General features: G+C 44.0%; 1 protein-coding gene across 7 annotated transcripts in view; it reads left to right on the top strand.

Annotated features, from left to right (window-relative positions):
- Nucleotides 1–22124, top strand: part of FGFR1 (fibroblast growth factor receptor 1) — a 73647-nt gene extending 51523 nt beyond the window's left edge. Inside the window, exons 3-18 of one of the 7 annotated variants that reach the window (XM_056813522.1) lie at nucleotides 5519–5785; nucleotides 7217–7300; nucleotides 7738–7910; nucleotides 9247–9370; nucleotides 10061–10251; nucleotides 13000–13144; nucleotides 15000–15196; nucleotides 16095–16240; nucleotides 16375–16496; nucleotides 16964–17074; nucleotides 17576–17766; nucleotides 19610–19732; nucleotides 20000–20070; nucleotides 20402–20539; nucleotides 20720–20825; nucleotides 21090–22124. In XM_056813522.1, coding sequence (XP_056669500.1) covers nucleotides 5519–5785; nucleotides 7217–7300; nucleotides 7738–7910; nucleotides 9247–9370; nucleotides 10061–10251; nucleotides 13000–13144; nucleotides 15000–15196; nucleotides 16095–16240; nucleotides 16375–16496; nucleotides 16964–17074; nucleotides 17576–17766; nucleotides 19610–19732; nucleotides 20000–20070; nucleotides 20402–20539; nucleotides 20720–20825; nucleotides 21090–21266 — 2366 coding nt within the window. In that variant the 3' untranslated portion in view covers nucleotides 21267–22124. Of the gene's footprint in view, nucleotides 1–5518; nucleotides 5786–7216; nucleotides 7307–7737; nucleotides 7911–9246; nucleotides 9371–10060; nucleotides 10252–12999; nucleotides 13145–14999; nucleotides 15204–16094; nucleotides 16241–16374; nucleotides 16497–16963; nucleotides 17075–17575; nucleotides 17767–19609; nucleotides 19733–19999; nucleotides 20071–20401; nucleotides 20540–20719; nucleotides 20826–21089 lie in introns of all 7 variants that reach the window. The other 6 variants (XM_056813521.1, XM_056813520.1, XM_056813519.1 and 3 more) reach the window with 6 other exon arrangements.
- The last annotated feature ends 2754 nt before the right edge of the window (nucleotides 22125–24878 follow it).

The raw sequence follows: 24878 nt of genomic DNA, 5'->3' as shown, positions 1-24878 counted from the left end.
ATCTCTGGCCAACATCTGGTTGCTAACATAGAATGGCAGTATCAGTGCCTAGACAGCCATGGTTGGTCATGTTTGGTATGGAGGGCAGATATAAAAAAAGCTAAGTATCCTTGACTTAACCCCCAATAGTGTACACTGAGACAAAAGGAGAGCTTGGCTGTGATAACTACTGATTGGTTTGAGACCAATGAATCAAGAAGCTTCAGATGATACCTAGTCTCCAAATCAGTCTTCCTTACATAAGTAAATAGAAAGATGGGCATGCAAACAGGGAGTTAGGCAAATAGAGCCATTAGCTTTGCAACATTTCTGTGATGCATCTTTTTTTTTAACCTTACCTTTTGTCTTAAAATAAATACTGAGTATAGGTTCCAAAGCAGAAGAGCTGTAAGGGCTACGCAACTGGGGTTAAGTGACTTGCCCAGGGTCACACAGCTAGGAAGTGCTGAGGCTAGATTTGAACCCAGGACCTCTGTCCCCAGGTCTGGCACTCTGCCTACTGAATCACCTAGCTGCCCTCTCTGTGATGCATCTTCTTATTCCTGACTTACAAATTGAGAAACAAGGCACAGAAATGTTAATCTACTTACCCTAAATCATACTGAACATTGACAAAAAGCACTAAAGATTTTCTTCAACTCTAGGTTGTCATTAGCAACAGCAACTCATGCTGTTGTCAGATGTAAAATTCAGTTTAAAAAAGTGTTTGTTGGGAAAATTACTGAACATCTAATATATATGTATATAAGTACATATATATGTATATATATATCACTGGAGATGGATAAAGAGGAAGTACAAATGTTCCAATTAACATAATCTCTTCTTTGAAACATAATATAAACACATTTGGCAGTTAAAATAACAGAATAGTTAATCAAAAAGCATTTATTAAGCACTTACTATGTGCCAGACACTGTATTCAGCAATGGGGGATGCAAATACAGAGAAAGAAAGACAGTTCTTGCCTTCAGGAAGCTTATGTTTTAAGGAGGAGTGAACACATAAAAGGAAGGGAGAGAGGTGTGTCCACAAGGGGACAGGTAGAGAAATTCCTGAGTCAACAGTACAGACTAGAGAGAAATGAAGGCATAGCTTGCCTGGCCATTCTCCTTAAAATGGGGGGAAGCCAGCCAATCAGAGGCAAAGGCTACAAAGGGCAGAGGGTACTTCCAATGCAAGAAGTCCAGGGGTAAAGTGAACTTCCAAGGTAAAGAGATTTCTAGGGCATGCATGGTACAGAAAATCCAGAGAGTCAGAATTCAGGCATTGGATATGCATTAAAAAAAAAAATCAAAAACAATTCCTGCCTACAAGAAGCTTTCGATTTAGTGGAGGAATGAGGGAAGGGAGGAGACAACATAGATGTGTGAATCAGTATATACAATGTAAATGAATACAGAGAAGGAGATGGCAAGTAGGGATCTGGAAAGACAGAAGGGGGTGGGGTATTTGAGTTGCATCTTCAGGAAAGAGAACATTCCAATCATGGAAAACACAGAAATAGAAGATGGCGTGTCATATTTAAGGAACAGCTAATGGACCAGTATGGCTAGATCACAATATGCATGGAGGCAATAGAATGAAAGAAAATTGGAAATGACCAGATCGTGAAGAGGTATAAATGCTGAACGAACAACTTTATATTTGAACATGGAGGTAATAGGGAGCCACTGGAGTTTCATTAAGAAGACATGACCCATGCAGCTAGGTGGCTTAGTGGATAAAGCACCAGGCCTGGAGTCAGGAGGATCTGGGCTCATATCAGATACTTCATAGCTCTATGACCCTGGACAAGTTACTTAACCTCCATTGCCTAGAGTTTACCATTCTTCTGCCTTGGAACCAAAACAAAGTATTGATTCTAAGATGGAAGGTAAGAATTAAACAAACAACAACAACAAAAACAACTGATACTAAGACAGAAAGTAAGGATTTGGGGGAAAAAAACAAACAGCATGACAGCATATGATTAAATTGATGCACTGAGTGGAGATAGTATGGTATGTTGGAAAGAATCTTGGAACTTTGAGTCAGGAAACCAGGGTTCTGGTCTTGGCATTGATACCAAGTATATATATGATCTTGGTCAAACCATTTAATTTTTTCTGAGTCTCAGTTTCTTCATCTATAAAATCAAAGAGATTGAATCAAATTACAGCTTCTAACTCTTAGCTTCCCATCTTGGATTTCTAAGGAAGAAATCAGAATGGAACAGGCTTCATTGAGGTTATTAGCTGGTCCGTACAGGATGGGTAAAAAAATCAGAGAGGCAGAGAAGAGGGAAGAGACCAATAGCTAATAATGTATAACAAGCATGAGTTATGAAATGGCTCAATTACTGGACTTGGAATGTGGTGTATTGTTGGGAAGGCCAGTGAGAAGATATACATGGCTAAAATGTAGCAAGAGGAAATAAGAATACTTATTTGGTAAAGTGAATCCAGATTAGGGAGAGCCTTGAGTGCCAGACCAAGGAGTTTAATTTTACTATAGTATAATTAATGTATATTCTTGAGCAAGACAGTAATGGAACAAAAGCATTTTAGGGAGATTAATCTGGCTGCAGTATGTGGGACCAGAAGAAGCTGGTAAGAGCATCAGGGAGTCATGATATGGTGAGGACCTGGACTTAGGAAGAGACAGTAGGAGCAGAGAAAAGGAGAGAAATCCCAGAGACATTTGGAAGGAGACTTGGTGCACCAAAAACAGCAAGGGGAGTGGGGGGAAGGACCATTGAGCCCAGAGGCCTATATGTATGAGACAGAGGAGTTTTGTTTGCAGACTGCTCTGGGACAGGTGGGAAGCATTTTGTCTTCAATCCAAGTTGTAATGAGGCAAAGACTGTCTTAGCAGGGCCAGGCCTTTCTTTCTTTTTCTTCCTTCCTTCCTTCCTTCCTTCCTTCCTTCCTTCCTTCCTTCCTTCCTTCCTTCCTTCCTTCCTTCCTTCCTTCCTTCCTTCCTTCCTTCCTTCCTTCCTTCCTTCCTTCCTTCCTTCCTTCCTTCCTTTCTCTCTCTCTCTCTCTCTCTCTCTCTCTCTCTCTCTCTCTCTCTCTCTCTCTCTCTCTCTCTCTCTCTCTCTCTCTCTCTCTCTCTCTCTCTTTCTTTCCTCTTCGGGAAAATGCCATTTGCTTTCCTTGGCACTTCTTGTCCTTGGGACCCGTTGAAGTCAAATTATATGATGCCAGAGGCTAAGAATTTGAGTTCACTGTTTGTCCAAAGGCTGGTAACTTGGTACAGATCAAGACAGGCAAAATATTTAATCAGTGAGGTCATTTGGGGGAAATGAGACTTGATCAATAAAAGTGTTTGCTGTTTTCCTTGAAGGGTGGCTGGCCTCTCTCAATTGCTTCTTATTGCCCAAGGTGGGCAATACCACAGACTTTAAAATATAAAGAATAGCGTCTTTTTCAAACCACAGAACTTATTTTTAAAAATCGTTATTCTGATCTAGCCACCTTGGTGTCTTACTCAGTAGGTTCCATGAAGGTTGTTGGGTCATGTAGGGTAGCTGTCTTTAAACAGGCCGGAGGTTTTCTAACAGATGTTTCTCTTGCCCTTCCCCCCTTCAGAAAGAGGTTTAAAATGCATCATTTTCTTGGGGGGGAAGGGGATAGGGATGTGATGATATAATTGTGATATACATATGTATATCTACTTATATTAACACAAGCCTGCTAAAGCACTGCTCTTTATTAAAGGGGGTGAGGGGAGTCTATTTTAAATGAGCAATGCCAAATAGGAACATTTCAGTTTTGAACAAATTCTAGCACAGTGAGTGGTGGCAGAGAGAACACTAGATTTGTTCATCAGATGACATGATTTTTAATAATGGATCTGGCATTTATCAATTGCTTCTATGGGCATATGATGGGGGGAGTTAAAATTTTTTTTAAGATCACACTATGACAAATATGACAAATATGGAAATAGGTTTTGAGTAATAAGACATGTATAAACCAGTGGAATTGCTTGTCAGCTGGGGGGGGGGGGGGAGGGACAGGGGAGGGAAACAACAGGAGTCAAGTAACCATAGAAAAACATTCTTTAAAAATGAATTAATTAACTTAAAAAATAATAATGGATTTGGCACAGTGTGTGACCTTAGGCAAATCATTTCATTTCTCTGGGCTTTGGTTTTTCCACTTCTATAAAATGGGGTTGGGAGCGGGGAGCAGATTTGATCTCTAAGGTCCCTTTTCAACCAACAACAACCACCACCACCACAGCCCCCAGGCTTTTTTAGACCTTTATAAGTATCCCTTGAGTCTCTCACAGGAGGACAATATTGGGGAATAATTTAGCTACTGTTTAGGCCCTCAAGTAGGGTGGTAGACAGGAAGATAGTTGGGGAGCTGTGTTTGTAGCATCAGAAATCAGCGCTTCATTTCCACACTGAACAAGGAAGTTCAAGGAGTATTGGGGTGGTGTCAGAGGACTTGTCTAGAAGACCTTTGGACTAGAGGACATACTCAGCTAGAGGACATTTCTTGGTATATCTCCACATATGTGTATGTAGGTAACGAATGGCAAGACCTGCTGGTTGTTAGAGAGAGGTAGAGAACTAGGTTTCCTTCTTGAGGGGGGCTCCCTGATCCTTGGCTGCCATGACTAGCTCTCTCAGCAGTCAGCTCTGTTACATTGCCTGGGAGGAGAAGTGGGTGAGGATCTGGGGGGGGGTGTTTATGGGGGTGGGATGGGGTGGGGGTGGTATAGCTTGAGAGAGTAAGCCTGAATGATAGGATGAGGAGAAAGGACCTTTGTGTACAACAGCCTTATGCTGCCAGGGCAAGTGTGGGGCTTTGTGGCAGCTGCTAGCCTCTGTTTCTAATATTGTAGAACGCTAGGAATCCTTGGGCCCCGACACCTGTTAACTGGAGGTTCTCCTAAGCTGACCTCTCCCTGGGCTGTCACTCTTACAGAAGTGTTAGCCTTGTGGTTCCAGACCCTGCACTCTACGAATTATTTAAGCATTCTCCTGCCCCCTGGGTAACAAGCTGCTTTCTTCAAGTTCAGGGGAGGGGGGGGCGAGAAGGAATACGGGCAATGCTTTTCTTTGGAGCAGGGTGTGTTCAGCTGCCATTAGGGAATAAGTCAAGAGCAAGGTAGTACTAAAATGGGAATTGGGGGCCATGTCCCCCAGGAAGTGACTGCTCTTGGCAGCCAGCCAGTAGGCGTGGGGAGAGAAGATACCCTGACTGCAGAGGGATGCTGGGTGGGGAGGAAAGAGCCTGGGATAGCTAGCCATTTCCCTTAGGATTGAGGGAAATGAAACATGAAATGAAATGCTTAATGCTGCCGCAGCTGCTTTCTAACTTCTGCTTTTTTCTTCCTAAACTCTGAGAGAGTCGGTTGGGAAAGAGGTGGAGAAGGGGATTCTGGTCCTTCGAGCCAGCGGTTCTTTGGATGCCATGGCTCATACTCAGCTAGTGTAATGCCCTTTGTCTCTTCCCTTCTTCCCTTCCCCCCTTCCCTATCTCTTCTCCCTCCTGCCTCTGCGGGTGGCGGGTGGCGGCAGCCCTGCCCTGGGGAGCCCCCGTGGAAGTGGAGTCCTCTCTGGCGCACCCTGGTGACCTGTTGCAGCTTCGCTGTCGGCTGAGGGAGGATGTTCAAAGCATCAACTGGCTCCGGGACGGGGTGCAGCTTGTGGAGAACAACCGCACCCGCATCACAGGGGAGGAGGTAGAGGTGCGGGATGCCGTCCCCTCGGATTCCGGGCTCTACGCCTGTATGACCAACAGCCCCTCAGGCAGCGACGTCACCTACTTCTCCGTCAATGTCTCAGGTTGGTAGCAGCGCCCCGCCCCGCCTCTTTGAGGGACTCATGGGAAGGTGATGCCCCCTTACCCTTTCATGGTTTCCCGCCTCCCCTCCCCATTCTGCTTCAGAGCTGCTGACCCAGTACTAACCTCTGCTGCCCGCCTGCCCACCGCCTGGCTTAGCTCTCAGGTGATGAGAGCCCCGTGGAAGAGACTGAGGGGCTCAAGATCTTCCATCTTTCTTAGAACAGTAGCTGACTGTTCCTAAATAGTAAGCATCTCACTGAATCCTCACAGCCACAGTGTGCCCAGATTTCTAGGGTGCCAGTTGGCCCTCAGCTGCCATTAGACAGCTGACATCTTTCAGCCTTGGTACCCACAGGGCAGCGACCCCATCTCAATAGAGCTGTCTGAGTGACAGTGAGAGGAACCTGGCCACATCCATAGCCTCTCCTTGCCAAGCCACAAAGAGAATATCAGTGGTCATTTTCCCCCTGAGCTATTTATTGCAGGGATCCATAGGGCACTGTGGCATTGGCTTCTTTAAAGATTCTGCCACTGTCAAGGTGCAAGAGTGAAACTTTAACCAAAGCAGGCTTGAGGGGGCATGATGAGGATTTCTGTGAAACATCCATGAATCTCAGAAAACTAGACTTGTACCTCCTAGCCAGCAGGCATCATTGAAGACATACATGTGTCCTAAAGCCATCAGCTCCTCTCAGAAGCACTAGGAGGAATTGGGAAAGTATCTGACATCACCTTGGCTGGTTATTGAAAAACTGACCACCAGGCTGGAGCTGGAAGGTCTGTGCTGAAGACTCTTCTTGTTCCTGCTCAGGGAGTGCTTGTTGGGGAATGCAACTGGCAGAGGCATTCGTACAAAGTGGGGGTTTTGCTCTTAAAGAAAAGCAGCTCAGAAAGCCCAAATTGTGGCTAGAGGAAAGGGGCACTACTTACTTACTATGTTGTCACAGTGGTCTTAGGGATAAGCTCTGAAGTTTAGGAGCTCCAAAAAAGGTTGCAATCTGCCTGACAGTCTCTATTCTGTCCCAGGAATACTCTGTCATCAGGAATATCTGTGGTCCCCAGAGTTAAGGTTGAGAATGAGGAGAGATGGTTGATATATGTCACCATGTTCATTAGAAGGCAGTTGCTATAAGTCTACGTAATTCATGATGGGGAGCTTTTCTGGGCAGTTTGGGCCTGAAGGCAGGGCTGAGGCATGGAGTGAATTTGAGTGAGGGGATGAGGGTGGGCACGTGAACTCCTGGTAACTGTTAAACAATTGCTATTACATTGGAAGGGTAAGTCCTTAAGGGTAAGTTGTTTTCAGAGGTCATCTATATTTATGAATCTGGATAGGCATGGGGTTTAGTTCTTAGTATGATTTGGAGAGACTGAGGAGCACCTTTCTTCCTTGGAAATAACCCCAAATGCTTCTTCCTCTTCCTCCACAGATGCTCTTCCTTCCTCAGAGGATGATGATGATGATGATGACTCCTCATCAGAGGAGAAAGAGTCAGATAACACTAAGCCAAACCGTACGCGTGAGACACTGTTTTCTACTTTATTACCTGTGGAAACTGGGGGTTTGGGGAAGGTCAGGGTGTGGAAGCAGGGAAGGATTAGAGAATTGTACCCAGAGATCATTAAAACTGATTGGAGTCTGCAGGAGCCTCTGTGGAAAGACTGGAGAGGCACTGGGTGCCCCAAAATGCAGTTAGTTGCCTCAGACATGTGGCAGGGAAGGATGGTGGGCTTTGATGGAACATAGCTGTGAAACAATTCTTTGAATGATCCAGCTGGGAATAGTTTACTTGGGGCCATGTAGGCAATGCCCAGTCACTTTTGCCAGAGAGTATGCCTGGCATCAGGATCATTCTGAAAGATGTATCACGTAGCACCGACCCAATATTCTTGCTCCCTGTTCTGGCTGATTTCCCTTCTATTTCTCTTGGTTCACCTTTGGCCTTGGTAGCCGTGGCTCCATACTGGACATCACCAGAAAAGATGGAAAAGAAATTGCACGCAGTACCAGCAGCTAAAACAGTGAAGTTCAAATGCCCTTCAAATGGCACTCCTAACCCCACTCTGCGTTGGCTGAAGAATGGCAAAGAATTCAAACCTGACCACCGAATTGGGGGCTACAAGGTATGGCTACATGGGGGGTTGTTGGGAAGATAAATAGGGGATACAGGGACAAGAGCTGATGGGGGTTGGAAGAACAATCAAGCATTTATGAAGAACCTACTATGTGCCAGACACTGTGCTAAGTGCGGGGGATAAAAAAACAGGCAAAAAAACAGCCTTTGCTCTCAAAGAGTTCAGTAACTAACAGGGAGACTACCATGCAAACAATGATGTATACATAAGATATATGCAGGATTTTTTTCCAAACCCTTACTTTTTGTCTTGGTAACAGTTTTTAGTAACAGAAGGGCAAGGATTAGGCAAATGGAGTTAAGTGACTTGAATGAGGTCACACAGCTAGGAAGTGTCTATGGCCAGATTTGGACCTAGGTCCTCCTGACTCTGAGCCTGGGGCTTTATCCAGTGTGCTACCTAGCTGCCCCAATATGTAGGACTGGTTGGAAATAATCCCAAAGAGAAGTCTCTGACATGAAGGGAGCTCAGAAAGACTTCTTATAAAAGGCAAGATTTTAGCTGAGACTTGAAGGAAGCTAAGAAAGTTGGAAAATGGAGAAGAGGAGAGAGAAATTCCAGACATAGGGGACCATTTTTTACAAGAAACAGTAAGAAGCTCAGTGTCACTGGATCAGAGTATATGGAGGAGAGTAAGGTATAAGATGATTGAAAAGAGACAGCTAGGTACTTCAGTGCATACAGAGGGCAGACCTGGAAATGGGAAGTCCTGGGTTCAAATATGACTTCATATAATTCCTAGCTGTGTGACCCTGAGCAAGTCAATACACAGTATTGATTCTAAGACAGAAAGTAAAAGCTAAAAAAAAATGAAAAGATAAGAGAAGGTCTTTAAAAGTCAAAGGATTTTATATTTTAGTGTTTAGATAATAAGGAAACCACTTGAGTTTATTGAACAGAAAGGGGCAGGGAACAAGGGACATCATCAGACCTGTATATTATGAAGGTTGTTTTGACAGCTCAGAGGAATATGTACTAGAATGGAGAGAGAGAGGAACAGCCAAGGGCTACTGTAGTAGTCTAGACCGAAGGTGATGAGGATGACCTGAATGATGACATTTTCAAAGGAGAGAAGGGATCATATAAGAGAGATATTGTAAAAGTACAAATGATAGAATTCGGCAACTGATTGGATTTGGGGAGTGAAAGAGAGTAAGGAGCCAAGGATGATGGATGCCTAGGTTTCAAGTCTGAGTGACAGGAACAATGGTTCCTTGGGCCACAAGATTTTAGGTTGGAGGGATGACACCATCAATGTAGTAGGCTGATTTAATGCCCTGCCTATGTCTAGCCTCTCAGTGGTTCACTCTTGCTTCCTTTTCAGGTCCGCTATGCCACCTGGAGCATCATAATGGATTCGGTGGTGCCATCTGATAAAGGCAACTACACTTGCATTGTAGAGAATGAATATGGCAGCATTAACCATACCTACCAGCTGGATGTTGTAGGTAAGGAGAATAACAAGAATGAGGGACAGATTTGAGAACTAGATACTTTGAGGAGAAGGCCAAGGATTTAGGAGCTTGGGGAAAAAGATGGCTAGAAGTAGAAAAGAGGGTTTCTGTAACTACTGAGGGCAGACTGGATCTTCTGCATCTTTGTGACTTTCCTGTTGTCTAGTATAGTTTCCTACATATAGCAAGTATTCAATAAATATTTAGTGATAGTAGTAAGTGATTATTTCCCATTTCCACTGAAGATGATATAGACATGGGAAATAGATATGTACAGGAGACGGTATGAGGTGTGAGCTTGAGGTGTGAGGCAGAGATGAGTTAAGATCATGCCTTCTGAGGGTTTTCTTAATTTCAAATTTCCAGAAATGAACATACCATCTAATAAGCATGTACTTAAAATTTTAGGAGTCTTAAAAAATGGGATTATTTCAAGATAATTGTCTTTTTCTGAGGGCCAGTGGGAGTGAGAATTTTTCTGACTCCTTTCACTAAGAGGCATTGGAAAAGCCCTGCTCATTGCTTAGGGAGTGCTGCCTTCAAATTCTAGGATCCAGGTGGAGATCAGTGAGTGAGTCAGGAATGGTGTCCAGGCTACAGTTCTCTTTGCTTTCTTGTGAGAACTAAATCGCTTTCAGGCATGACCAGCATTTTCCTGTTTCTCCTTCCCTTTCTTCTCTGTAGAGAGGTCACCTCACCGACCCATCCTGCAGGCTGGATTACCTGCCAATAAAACTGTGGCTTTAGGCAGCAATGTGGAGTTTATGTGCAAGGTGTACAGTGACCCACAGCCTCACATCCAGTGGCTAAAGCACATCGAGGTGAATGGAAGTAAGATTGGCCCGGACAACCTGCCATATGTGCAAATTCTTAAGGTAAAACTGGTTTCAGGACTTGGAACCACCCTTTGTGGGCATTATAATCTAGAAAGGAGGCAATGTCTCCCAAGTAAGGACTCCTTGACCTGCTGGTTGAGTTTCCTTATCACTCTTGAGCCCAGGTCCCTTTCCCTCTAAGAATCCTCAGTCTTGTTCAGAATAAAATTCTCTTTTCCTGGGCTTTGCAGTGGATGGGGGGGGAGGGGGTGTTGAAGATGATTTGGGGCTACAAGGTGGGAAGTAGATCACCAAGAATAACTTTTCTATGACTTGAGAGTCAGCCATTCAGGAGGCATTTTGGTTCCAGCTTTTGCCTCAGCCTTTGGACAGGGCCTCTCCATGACCTTTCCCCATTCTCTCCTTCAAACTGGTCTTAGAGCAAGGGCACAGTCAGATAAAATATCTAGTTCAGGTTAGCAAAATACTACTTTTACAAATTCTCAATCACAGAAAAGGCATCTCTCTTCCTCTTGCTCCCAAGGACTAACTTCCTCAAAGAGTATTGTGTTCCTTCTCTGCCTCCTTCCTCCACCAAATTCCCTTCACCCCTAAAACTCTTCTTTACTAATCCTAGGGAAGAAATTGTTAAAGTCTCCATAATGGATCTTGTAATAGGAAGCCACCAGAAGTCAAAAATGTTCATATCGTTGTCCTTGAACTAAATGTCCCTCATCTTTCTGCAGCCCATCTGTCCCAGGCTTAAACCTGACCTTGCCATTGGTTCTGAAACTGGTCCTGCACATAAATGGGACTGCATTTAAGTCACAGCCATGATCTCTTTCCACTGTCCCCAATCCAGTCCTAGAATTATTTATGTACATACCTACATATAGATATACTGATAGATAGACAGACAGACAGATAGATAGACAGACAGACAGACAGACAGACAGACAGATAGATAGACAGATAGATAGACAGATAGACAGACAGATAGACAGACAGATAGATAGACAGATAGACAGACAGATAGACAGACAGACAGACAGACAGATAGATAGATAGATAGATAGATAGATAGATAGATAGATAGATAGATAGATAATAGGCAGCGAGCTGGTACAGTGGATAAAGTGTCAGAACTGGAGTTATACTCATCTTCCTGAGTTCAAATCTGCCCTCAGACATTTATAGTTGTATGACCCCAGACAAATGAATTAACCCTGTTTGCCTCAGTTTCCTTATCTGCAAAATGAACTAGAGAAGGAAATGGCAAACCATTCCTGTATCTTTGCCAAGAAAACCCCAGATGGAGTTACAGAAAGTCAGACATGCCTGAAAAAAACAACTGAATTTAAATACACACACACACACACACGTACCTATATGTGTGTATATATGGAATATAGAATAAAACAAATATTTTATTGGGGGATTGCTAATATTTTGTTTTTGAGGGATTTTTATGTTCATTTTTTTTCAGTGAGTTTATCTTGACCATTAAGGGAAACTGATCTTATCATGTAAAAATGAGAAAAGATGACAAATTTCATTTAATCACCCTTTTCCCTTAGCTCCTTGCACCTGCCTGGTAGCCACCAGGGGCTAAGCATGGCAGTGCACATGTGTCTGCCCAATTGACTGGTGTGTAATTGGTTTATTCCAGCATTCGGGGATTAATAGCTCAGATGCGGAAGTGCTGACCCTGTTCAATGTGACAGAGGCCCACAGCGGGGAGTATGTGTGTAAGGTTTCCAATTATATTGGTGAAGCTCGCCAGTCTGCGTGGCTCACTGTCACCAGACCTGTGGCAAAAGGTAACCGGGAGATGGGGCCATCCTATGCCGGGAATTTGATTTAGGCCCAAACCACTGGGGCAAATGGAAAAGCTAGCCCCGACCTCTCCCTGTTTTCCTATTGTGTTTCTGGTACCCAGAGCCATGGAAAAATGCCTGGCATGGGTGGCTGGTTTGGTTTGGTGTTATGTTGGTTCCTGCTGATCCCTTTGCCTTATGTGTTGTTCCTTTGCTCTGTGTGTGTGTGTGTGTGTGTAAGAGAGAGAGAGAGAGAGAGAGAGAGAGAGAGAGAGAGAGAGAGAGAGACTTTGTAGTGTATTATGATGCTAAAGGCAGTGTGGTGTAAGAGAAAGAACATTGGATTTGGAGTTACAAGATATGGGTTATTTAAGTCTCATTGAGCCTCAGTTTCCTGCTTTAGAAAATGGGTGTGTATACAGCCATTAGAACCTACTACAAAGGGCTTTTGTGAACTTCAGAGAGCCCTTTGCTAACCTTAAAATTATGATATAAATATCAGATTAGTCCAGGGGACATGCCAGAAGATGAGATCTGGTACTACCATCTCAACCCAGCCTTCATGAGCTGTGTATGAATCCGGCTATCCTCCTTTCCTCATGTGTGTGCCTTCTCACCTTGTCTCTCCATTAAACCAAACAGCCCCCCCACTGCCTACCAGGCCCCATTTCTCCATGCCACCCATTGCCAGCATGCTTGGATGGAGCAGGGGGTGCCAGCATCCGGTGAAGGGTTATAACTAGCCATCTTCTCCATAGGTCTGCCAGAGTTTTCCTTCAGAGTCTCTGTCTCTCTCTGTCTCTCTCTGTCTCTCTCTCTCTCTCTCTCTCTCTCTCTCTCTGTTGTTTTGCAAAAACGAGATACTGGGGAGCATTTTTCATCTTCCTTCTTCTGCCTACCTTTTTTCTTTCCTTCCCTTCTCCCACCATCTCTTCTTCCTGGAGATCTCATGCTCCGTGCTTGTCCATTTTGCCTCTGTTGTCTCTTTTAGACGGCCGGTGTTAATACCACTGACAAAGAGATGGAAGTGCTACATTTAAGGAATGTCTCCTTTGAGGACGCTGGGGAGTATACATGCTTGGCGGGTAACTCTATCGGACTCTCCCATCACTCTGCATGGTTGACCGTGCTGGAAGGTATATACTGTACTTCTCCTCTCGATGTCCCGCCCCTACCACGGGCACGGGGGGAGCATGCATTGCAGGTCTTGGAGAAGCCTAATGCCATGAGGAGAAAGAGGAGGGGGGTATGCAACCAACAGGCAAGGCCTTGCCCCATGCCGTACCTTGGCAGTACCCCACCATCACCAACACTGCCAGGCTCTTTCCAGCTATGAGAATTTAGCTCTCTGCTGAGTCAGAAGCTTTCCTGTTTCACAAGAACAAGGAATCTCTTGTCCATATGTCCATATCTGGCTCTCTCCTTGGCCAAAGCAATGCATGCTTGTGGTCTGGATTTAACCTGCAGTGGGGTGCCCTTCCAGAGTAGACTCCTTCCATTCTTATGTCTGATACTCCTCCCCCGACCAAAGTCCCTAACTAAACTTCCCTCTTTGGGATTGAGGATCCCCCAGACATATCTAATTTCCATTCCCTACCCCCAAACCTAAGTGGTTTAAAGGGAAGAACCACTATGTGCCAGGGACTTCCTTCTATCCCAATCTTCTCTGCATTTGAAGGAACATATACCCATTTCCTATAATAAGCATATTGACTTCAGGAATCTAAAGCATGGTCTTTCTCAGACAACACATACCCATTTTCCCTATTTAACTAAGCCCCCAAGAAGCTAGATGTGACCTGATGTTGGATAGGAAAGGAAGGAGCCTGTTCAAGGTGGTGGGATGGAACTCTGTGTCCTGGGGATGGGACCACTTGCTTGCCTTTGGAAGTCTACTGCATGGGGATTCTGGAAGCTTTTTAGTTTTATTGTTACTGCTGCTGCTGCTGCTGCTGCTACTGCCGCCACCTTCTTTTATTTCATGCCATGCCAGTATCATAGGCCAAAGCAAAGACTGCTAATATCCCACTTAGACGCAGGGAAGAGTTCACCGTTATTGTGGCTGTCATTGTTCTGTCTGTCCTCCTTATGTCCCTCCCAGTTGGTTGTTTATGTCCCTTGACCTTGAGGAAAAAAAACAAAATCTTCTCTCCGTTATTTGCTTTACTTTGGTGAAGCTTTTTTCCAGGCTGTCCTAATGAACCAAGACTGGGCATCCTGATTTTCTAGGGGAAGGTTCTCAGAGGGTGTCCATTTCAGGGGTGCAGGGGAGGTGTAGAGAGGCAGAAGTGGTAACTGTGTGTATGGGTTTTTTTTTTAATGCTCCATAATCTGTGTTCAAGAAATAGTGCAAGGGGATGTTGAGGAAAGTATGAAGAGGGACAAGAAGTAGATCTTTCCCAACCCTCCTTCCTTTGATTGTGGGAGGTGGCATTAAGTGGAAGTCTCTCAGAACTATGGGTTGGGGAGGGGGTATTCTTTCCAGAACATTTTCTAAACTTTATTTTTTAAATGCACATACATGAATTTGGTCTGGGATTAGGGTAGAGTTGAGAGTATAAACATTGTTATTTTGGTTTGATGTGATATGAAGGCAATAATAAAGAGCAGGAATGAAAGATGAGGTATTAGATCCATATTCAGCAGCAGAGCCAAGACATGTGTCTATGTCCTTTTTCCTGCTCATCTGTTTTCTGAAGAACATTTCTAGTCAAAAAGGGCAGCCCAGTTTAGAGAGCTTCCCCCTTCCTGGGGATAGGACATGGAGCATGAAGCAGTTATATTCATGATGGAAGTCTTCCGGGAGTTTCAAGAGCTGGGAGGTGCCTAATCTATTCAGTGACTGGGGCCAGGGTCTGACCAGCCTCCATTCTTGTAATTCCCCTGGGGGGAAAGGGAAATAGGGAAGGGCCATTTTTTCTTATGGAGTTGGGGCCCTAGGAGGCTGGTACCCCCCCAGTGCCTGCTGACACCCTGTTCACACCGACTCAGCCCTGGAGGAGAGACCAGCAGTGATGACCTCGCCTGTCTATCTGGAGATCATCATCTATTGCACGGGGGCTTTCCTTATCTCCTGTATGGTGGGATCTGTCATCATCTACAAGATGAAGAGTGGTACCAAAAAGAGCGACTTCCACAGCCAAATGGCTGTGCACAAGCTGGCCAAGAGCATCCCCCTGCGCAGACAGGTAACAGAAAGTAGATGGGGGGTTCACACTGTCTCCCACCTATCCCCAGCATTGTCTATTCCACCACTCTCCAAATCTAATCTTGTGCCCTCAACTTCCCTTACTATTTCCTAGCTTTGCCTCCCTACTTCTGAGGCCAACACAGCTAAGGTTCCAAGTTATAACTGCTCTAGGAGATGGAGCTTCTCCACCTACTGTTTCCCTACCAATCTCCCTTCCAAAGACCTATCTCCAAGCCTTTGACTTAACTGAGTACATGGATTGTGTTGTCTGGACCAGGGCATGCCCTTCAGACAGTCCAGGATGACTTCAAAGGTCATGCCTAAAAAGACTTCCAGCTACATATGTGGAAGACCTAGGGACAAATCAGAGGTGCAAGGATGCAAGCATACATACTGAGATCTCCTTTTCATCTAGAAAAAATTTATAGGAATTTTGTAGAATAAAAAATATTAAATGGGCTATAATTCTGGGAAGAAGAGATGTTTTAAGGGTTAAGAATCTCTCATCTGGGCTGAAAGGTCATTTGCAGGAACCTGGTCCCCTTATGTGGTATAAAGGTAAAATTGTTGCTGGGGTGATGGGATAGACTTGTATAAAATGCTATGACTCTAAGGGATCTTAAAGATTATCTAAACCCTACCTCCTCATTCTACAGATAGAAGACTTAGGCTCGGAGGGGTTAAACAATTTACAAAAGGTCATTCAAGTAGACAGGGGTAATTCTGGGTATAAAATGTGTCTTTGGAATCCTAGGACGCTTTCCACTCTCATGCCACCTTAAAGGTAGATAGGTAGATAAAATATTGAGGAAGTCTGGCCATAAGAAGGAATAACTTATTCATGCCTCCTACCCCCTTTCTACTTCCTAGAAGGGTGACCCCACTCTTTTTTACAGGTGTCTGCTGATTCCAGTGCCTCTATGAACTCAGGGGTCCTACTGGTTCGGCCATCAAGGCTTTCTTCCAGTGGGACCCCTATGCTGGCAGGTGTCTCTGAGTATGAACTTCCTGAGGATCCCCGTTGGGAACTGCCCCGAGACAGGTAATTCTCCAACCTCAGCTTCCTATAAAGTTCCTTGGTCCTTTATTTTAGGACTTATTTTGAAAGGTAAAGTAAGTGTCCACACTGTATCATGACAGTAAACTCCGTCTCACTCCACAATCTTTATTCAACAGGTTGGTTTTAGGCAAACCACTGGGTGAGGGCTGCTTCGGACAAGTAGTGTTGGCAGAGGCCATTGGGTTGGATAAAGACAAACCCAACCGGGTGACCAAGGTGGCAGTGAAGATGCTGAAATGTAAGTGACATGTTGTACTAAAGATGCTTCTTTTCATTTCCCAGTGGTATGAGCCTCAGGCCAACAGGAACTCTCCAGTTTATCTGCTGCTCTTTTCTCATGCCCTTGATTTCCCATTCTAGGAATATTCTGGGATATTTCTCTAGTAGGGGGTATTCTCCATTTGCTACTGGCCTAGGCTGTTGTCAGATTATTTAAGATCCTATTGTTTTCCTCAGCTTTATTCCTTTTGCTTTCTTCCCTACCTTCAGCCCCATCTTCACCACCTCCACATGTATTCCCTATGTATATGCATAGGGAAGGAAGGTGATAAAGTGGGGGGAGGGGGAGGAGAAAGAAGGGAATCCTGAGGAAAAGCTCCTGAAGGAGTGATAAGGACCTTTTAGCTCATGGGGCCCCATGGGCCTAGCTCTACTCTTACACTCTAAAGTAAATGTCTTGTCTGTCTTTCTGATTTATATCTAAAGCGGATGCAACAGAGAAGGACCTGTCAGATCTGATCTCAGAAATGGAGATGATGAAGATGATTGGGAAACACAAGAACATTATCAACTTGTTGGGGGCCTGCACACAGGACGGTATGACCTGAAGCTTGTCAGAACAGGTTTAGGGAAGTATCCATGTGGGCATATCAGCAATAAGCTGTTTGAGCCATTCTTGGGGAAATGGAGACAATATTGCCTAGCCAGTCCAGGATTCAGACTGCTGATGGTGTGCATGCCACGCACACGTGTGTGTGTGTGTGTGTGTGTGTGTGTGTGTGTGTGTGTGTGTGTATGACAGAGAATGAGTGCTAGTTCTCATTTGGGCAGCTAGATCTGCCTAGGGTTTTAAGGTGGGGAGGGAGCTGGAGAGATCGTTCATCTGTGAAATGAGACTATTTCCCCAGTATCCTTTGTTACTTATGCATTAGGGTTTTGCCTCAATTTGCTTTGTGGGATGCCCAGGACCATTCTGGGCCTTTAAAAGAGTGCTTCATAGAGTGGCATGAACCCCCAATGCAAAGCAGCAAGAGGAAGGGAGATAAACATGGGACCTAAAAACTGTTCTTCCAGCTTATTTTTCTTTATGCTTACCAGGCCCTCTGTATGTCATTGTGGAATACGCCTCCAAGGGCAACCTCCGAGAGTACCTGCAGGCCAGGCGGCCCCCTGGGCTCGAATACTGTTACAACCCCAGCCATGCCCCAGAAGAGCAGCTCTCCTCCAAGGACCTAGTGTCTTGTGCTTACCAGGTGGCCAGGGGCATGGAGTACCTTGCCTCCAAGAAGGTGTGGAATCTCAGGCTAAATGGATTATGTGTAAGGGTAGAGGGTGGGGAGTGGAATAACATTCTCTAGTTCTGAATTGAGCTTGTCAACCAGCTTCAAATATTACCTAAGCTTCAAATATTAACTGAATCCTCAATTAGTCTTCATGAAATACACATTCATTAATTCTCTCAAATTATAATTTATTAGGTACCAACTATATATACAGTATTTGACACTTTGAAGAGATACTTTAGCATTGAGTTTATGGTCCCAAGGAACATGTGATATACTTGGGAAACAGGACTTATGCGTATTATGTGTTTATAGCATATATGCATATATATTTGAATTATTAGGGATCATAAAACAGGAATGTTACAGTTGGAAGGGATCTTGAGAATCAACTAGTCCAAGCCCTTCATTTTGTAGATAAGGACATTCAGACCTAAAGTGATTAGATGCCCTTCTTAAGTTGACTCAGCTAGTCAGTTGGCAGAAGAATCAGAATTTAAAGTCGTGTTCTGACTTCACATCCAGCACTATTTCCACCATATACATAACACATGAAGACATACACAACAAAATGTAACTATATCAGTATACTACATGAATCCTAAATATTTGTGGGAAGATACCAATAAAGGCTAGGCCTCCTAGAATAAATAAAGTCTGCAATTGGCATCATCAACAAAATTGGCATTTTGTTTTGTTTTTACATTTTAATTTTACAACAAAAACACATCAATAACAATTTATACATCATGAATTTTGAGAATATATTCACATTTTTATAGTCTTCTTTACATACTTATTTTAAATTTTTTTCAATCAAATCCATCTTCTCTATCTCCTCCCATATTTACATGTGGACAAAGTGTACATATGATAATCCCAATTCTATTGTCACTTTAGTACTGAAATTTCCTTATTTTTGCATTCTGACATTTTTAAAGCAATATCACATCATTGAACTATTTATTACTATTTAAGCAGCCACAGTCTATATAGCCATTTCACCAAATTTTGTTCACCAAAATTAGACTGTGTAAAGAACACTGGACTTAGAATCAGGATGTAAAATTTCAGGTCTTGCCCTAAATCTTACCAGCTGTTAGCATTAGCAAATCATGTTGCCTCCTCTGCAAAATAGGGACAATAGTAGCACTTACCTCACAGGGTTGTTCAAATGAGATAGTATCTGCAAAGTGTTCAGCAAACTTTAAAGCACTATATATCAGCGATTATCTGTAAAGCAGTGGCAATAACTAGACTGGATAATGATAACAGGATTGCCAAAGGATGGGACCAGGTTTATGGCTTTTGCTGTCTGTTGCCAGATTATGTTCCCCAAAAGTAACATCAGTTTGTAATGCTACCACTACGGCGTAACCTGTTTCCCACAATATTGAGATTTCACACTTTTTTTTTGCTAAATTACTGGCATCCTATTACTTTCATTTTCATTCCTTTAATTATTAGTGAGGTTAAGCATGTTTCTAAGAGATTAATTCACTGTATTTCCATGTCTGTTCACAACCTTTCACCACGTGTTCATTGAAGACTGTATACTGCCTTTGAGATTCGTCATTAGTTCCCTGTAAATTCTGAAAGTCAGGATGGAGTAGAGTTTTGGAGAAGCAAAGGGACGATATGATTGAGTAGGAGGAAGAGGACATAGGATATGGGCATGTGCTATGCATACTGTCTTAGAAGAGGTCATTTGTTGGATATATGAAATATGAATAGGATTATGCAGAGTATGGAGGGAAGGAGGCAGCTGATTAAAGGATTTATGAAGCAAATGGTTCTTAAAGCCTCCCCTCCTCACACCCCAGAATTTTCTTTCTGCCTCCATCTTTAGTGCATCCACCGGGATCTGGCAGCCCGAAATGTCTTGGTGACTGAAGACAATGTGATGAAAATTGCGGACTTTGGTCTTGCTCGGGACATCCATCACATTGACTACTACAAAAAGACAACCAATGTAAGTGTATTCCAGATAATCTGCTTTTCCCCTTCTAAGGTTCTTACTCCCATCATCCACCTTGAGAAGTCCTACCCTTCTACTCAATCTTCTCTTCTCTTCTTCTACACCTGTAGAACTGCAACCTTAGTGCAGTCTTCCCCTAGAGGAGGCTGCTCTTCCCAGATGGTACTCTGGATACTCCCTCTGATCTCTGTCCATCTCTACTGCCTCCTCGCACACCTCTGATTTCATTTAGTTATTTCATGCTCACTGTATTCCATGTAGGGTCGGCTGCCTGTGAAGTGGATGGCTCCTGAGGCACTCTTTGACCGGATCTATACACACCAGAGTGACGTGTGAGTTGGAAGTAGTTGCTAGAATGTGGGATGCAGAGGTATGAGCACAGGGAGGTCTTGCCTACTCTCAGAACTAATAAGGATCCCCCTGGACCTTAAGTAGAATCTAAGCCTGCGGATGAGCCTAGCAGGGAATAATTTACATCAGCTCACTTTGGAACTGGGCAGCCATGTCAAATCTAAAAGTAATGAATCACCTTCTAGTGCTCTCAGAAACCTGCTAAGTTTGGCATGATGGGCATGTGGTACTTTAGAGTAAACAGTCCTGGGTGGCACTGTCCACCAGTTAGTTCTGCCTATACAAACCCACTGAATCTGTGCTGATTTACAGGTGGTCATTCGGGGTGCTGCTGTGGGAAATCTTCACACTGGGAGGCTCCCCTTATCCTGGTGTGCCTGTAGAGGAGCTTTTCAAGTTGCTGAAGGAGGGTCATCGAATGGACAAACCCAGCAATTGCACCAATGAACTGTGAGCACAAGGGCCAAAATGGGGGAGCCGTGGGAGGAGAATGAAAATACCTGGGGAATGGAGAAGCTGCTGGGTCATAACAGGGTTCGAGGGAGAAAGCCCTTTTCTTTCTAATCATTCCCTTCTTCCTCTTATACCCAAACCTGCTTGGTCACCTCCCATTCCCTACTCTTGCCCCAGGTACATGATGATGAGGGACTGCTGGCATGCAATTCCCTCTCAGAGGCCTACCTTCAAGCAGCTTGTGGAGGACCTGGATCGAATTGTGGCCTTGACCTCTAACCAGGTACAACTGTCCCTTCTTGGGCTACAGCAGCCCACATGAATGCCTTCTCTACAAGACTGAAAAAGCTTTCTCCCTAGCTCTTCAATTTTCCAAACTTTGGTATCCCTTACCCTTCCCTTCAATTCCTTCAAATGTGTCTTAATTTTTCCTTAGATTCCCTTAGATTTTCTTTAGATTCCCTTAGATTTGCCTTATTTTAAAGAGAGGAAAACGCCACGCCTCTCTTGCCCTAAGCTCACTGAAATTTTTCTATACCTGTCATAGGAGTACTTGGACCTGTCAGTACCGCTGGACCAGTATTCACCAAGCTTTCCAGACACTCGCAGCTCTACTTGCTCCTCTGGAGAGGATTCAGTCTTCTCCCATGACCCATTGCCTGAGGAGCCCTGCCTGCCCCGACATCCCACCCAGCTGGCCAATGGGGGACTTAAACGGCGCTGACATTCCTCCACAAACTGATATCCTCACCCTTAACTCCTGGTTGGGCTCATCTCCCTTCCCTTTTTCCTTCTCCCTGCCCACAGGAGTTGGCTGCCCACAATTCAAGGCCTTCCCTTTGTTGCCATCTATCCCACTGAGCTGATTTCCCTTCCATCAGTTAATGTCAGCCCCCTTTGCTGTGAAAAAGGGAAAAAGAGGTACTTCCTGTTGGCTACTTCATTCCCCTTAAGCTTGGACCAGGAACTCTCCCTGCCCCGAAGGCAGTGAGGGTGGGGAATGGGAATGGAAGTGAAGGCTAATTGGGCTCTCTCTGGTCCTGTTTTTATTCTACCCTACTAACCTTCCACATGCTGATGGCAGATGCTTGGTCCTCAGGCTGCAGCATGGGCAGGTCAGTCAGTGCCTCAGGCCCCCACTGTAGGTGACCTCAGCTCCAGAAGGGTGGTACTAGTGGCTTATTAATTATAATACTAATTTGCTTTGCTGACCAAACACACCTGGTACCAGATGGTGGGGCAAAGGCTGGGGGCAATCTGGCCCTGGGGTCCAGCCCCATCCTGGGGCTTTGTATATAGCTATGAAGAAAACACAAAGTGTATAAATCTGAGTATATATTTACATGTCTTTTTAAAAGGGTTGTTACCAGAGATATACCCATTGGGTAGGGCGCTCCTAGTGGCTGGGAGATATCAGTTGCTATATATTGAAAAAAAAGAAAAAAGGAAAAAAAAGGAAAAAAGTTTAAAAAAAAGGTCATATATTTTTTTGCTACTTTTGCTGTTTTATTTTTTTAAATTATGTTCTAAATCTATTTTCAGTTTAGGTCCCTCAATAAAAATTGCTGCTGCTTCAGTTTTATATGGGTTGTATGAAAAGGGAGAGAGGAATTTTGGGAATTACCTGAGAAAAAGAGATTAATATGCACTGGGGCTACACTGTCTATGTAAAGGGCATATATGCCCAACAGTTCCTATTTACCCTTTCATTCAATTAAGTTAAATTCAACAAACATGTATTAAATACCTACTATAAGTGCAAGGCTCTCTTAGGCCCTGAAGACATCAAGAAAAATTTGTCCTATGTCTTCTTCTGAATCCTCTCAGAGGCCACTAGTGTTCTGGGATGGTCTAGGGATAGCCCCAGTACCTAGGAGCAGGCAGGAGCCTTCTGCCAGTACACCAGTGGGGCTGGGCACCAGGCCCAGGCCCAAGCAGTCCATCACAATAGATCATTTCCTCCTAGGAAGTTGTTGATTCAGGCAAGTACTGGCTGCTGACTTGGGGGGAGGGGGGACCAGAGGGTTGGAGGGGGTAGTGTGTGAGCAAGGCCATGCAGGTCAGCTCTCTGAGCTAAGGTTTCAGGGATACACACCTTCCTAGGCCCTGGGGCTCACCACTCCTTGACCCACAGCAAGAACGATTCTCTCTGGGCCCTACACACCAAGTCCTGAGGCCACATCCAAGCCTCTCCCTTGGCAACATCACAGATAGATCTCTGCCTTCCCAAGGCTCTTTCTATTTAAAGTCAGGCCCACCCCTCCACGGGGTTGGGGAACCCTGCCGAGGTTTCTGTCTGTTTAGAATTGTGTTTTCTGCTGCCACCTGCTGGGACATTTCCGGTACAACCCCCTCTCTGCACCTCACGTGGCTCCCCGCCATGCAATGGAAAGGTCAGGATGTTGCTCATCCCTTTGATTTCTGTGGGGAACGTGGAAACTGCTCCTTTCCCATTTTATCTTTAAGTTGGTCATTTTGTGGATAGCTCATTGCTGACACTGTTGTGCAGTTGTTTCTCTGTTATCCTCAATCCCTCTCTGTAAAACTGTCAACCTTACTGCAATTTGGTTGTGTGTGTTTGTGTTTAAAAGAAGCATGATCTAGTGGACAAAGCCAGGACATTAATCTCAGCTCTATTACTATTTACTATGGGACTTTTGACTGGTCCCTTTCCTCAGTTTTCCCCATCTGTAAAATAGTGATGATAATCTCTGCCTTGGCCCTACCTCACAGGAATGTTGTGTGAATGGATGAAAGAGAGTCTATCAAGTGCTTTATGCTCCTTGGGGAGAGGTGCTGGAGAAAATACAAGGCACTATTACTATAAAATTGATGTCCTTGCTGTTATTACTTAAATCACCCATGAATTTTCCCCAGAGGACTGAGCTAGCTGTCAAATGAAAGACTGTTCTATTGAACTGATAGGAAATGAAACGGTAGCTTCATTTAGATGATCAGATGGGGTCTCCTGAGACACAGAACAAAAGAGGAGCCTGTCAAGGTGCTGACTATGTTTAGTCTACAGAGGGTTAAAAGATTTGAGTCTGGAATCATAACAGCACTAACTGGCATTAATCAATACTGCATTGGGGCCTTTCTAGTCTCTTCTAATTGCCACAACACAGGGACTCTTTTGTCCCTTGATGCTGCTAATGCAACCTATTGATCTCAGGTAAGGAAGATTCAGCATCGAATGAAGCAAGAAGTCGATTTCATCAATAATAATAAAGTTGTAGTGTTTACCAACGACAACTGTATGAAGCCAGCAAGACAAAATCTTGTTCACATTAAGCAAATTGCCTCTCTGATCCAGACATCTAACTGAGCTTACAGGTGTATAACAGACTGGGAAATCTTTTGCCTCATGGTTTAACATTACATATAAGTTAACACCATCTATGTGATAGGAACTATAATGATAAAATAGAGAAAATATCAAATATATAAAAAACAGGTGAGTGGTAAATACAGATTCCTAAATAGAAACAGCTACTGAAAAGCTCACCTACTTGAACTATCCTAATCTCCCCTCACTCTCACACATACACTATACTGAGGGTTATAGGGTCCTTTTTATCGATAAGAGCATGCCTATAATCAACAATTTAAGAGAATACTGGGAATGGGTAATTCTAGATAAAGAATACTACAGAAAAACCTGGCTATATTCACTTAACAGAGGCAGTTAAAAAGGAAGGGGAATGAAAGACTTATTTTCAGCCTTTCTCCCTCCCTGGAAATCATAGAGAATGGAGAGGGTACTTAGAAACTCTGCTGGGAGAAGACTGCTTCTAGACTAACAGTTATAGTCATTCTGGAGCCACTTCCTTAATTAAATGATAGATGTCTTGGCTCATCAGAACCATAAATTTTATTTAAAATGCAGCCAACTAGTCTAATAAGAGATTAAATATAACCTTATGTTCTTTATTTCAGAAGAGTTGTGTTTAAGAATAAGGTTTGGCTGTAGCAGCATGGCGCCTTTTAAATAAGAGTCCCATAAGTTAGATGGCTAAGGAAATGTCTTTGGTTTTCTAAGATCCAAATTATGAAATCTGTTAAGAGAAGTTGTGCTGAGAAGAGAGTCTCTTATGCCCAGATGCAATGACAAGGTTAAAAGTGGGCTGCTCGCCAGAACCAGCCAAGGACTCCCCCTTGGCTTAATCATTCCCACTCTGCCCTGGGAAAGTACAGAAAAAGACTTCTATCCTATTAGTACCTATGAATCACTGGACAGGAACAGGATTGAGCAAGTTAGCTAACTGGCTAATCTTTCTCCCACATTCAACCTTTAAAATGTGAGCTAAGTAAACTAAAATAAAGAAACACCTCACCA

The sequence above is a fragment of the Monodelphis domestica genome, chromosome 1 (assembly GCF_027887165.1).
Source record: "Monodelphis domestica isolate mMonDom1 chromosome 1, mMonDom1.pri, whole genome shotgun sequence".
Classification (NCBI taxonomy): domain Eukaryota; kingdom Metazoa; phylum Chordata; class Mammalia; order Didelphimorphia; family Didelphidae; genus Monodelphis; species Monodelphis domestica.
The sequence above is the reverse complement of the archived record's forward strand: the minus strand, read 5'-3'. Positions and strand labels throughout refer to the sequence as shown.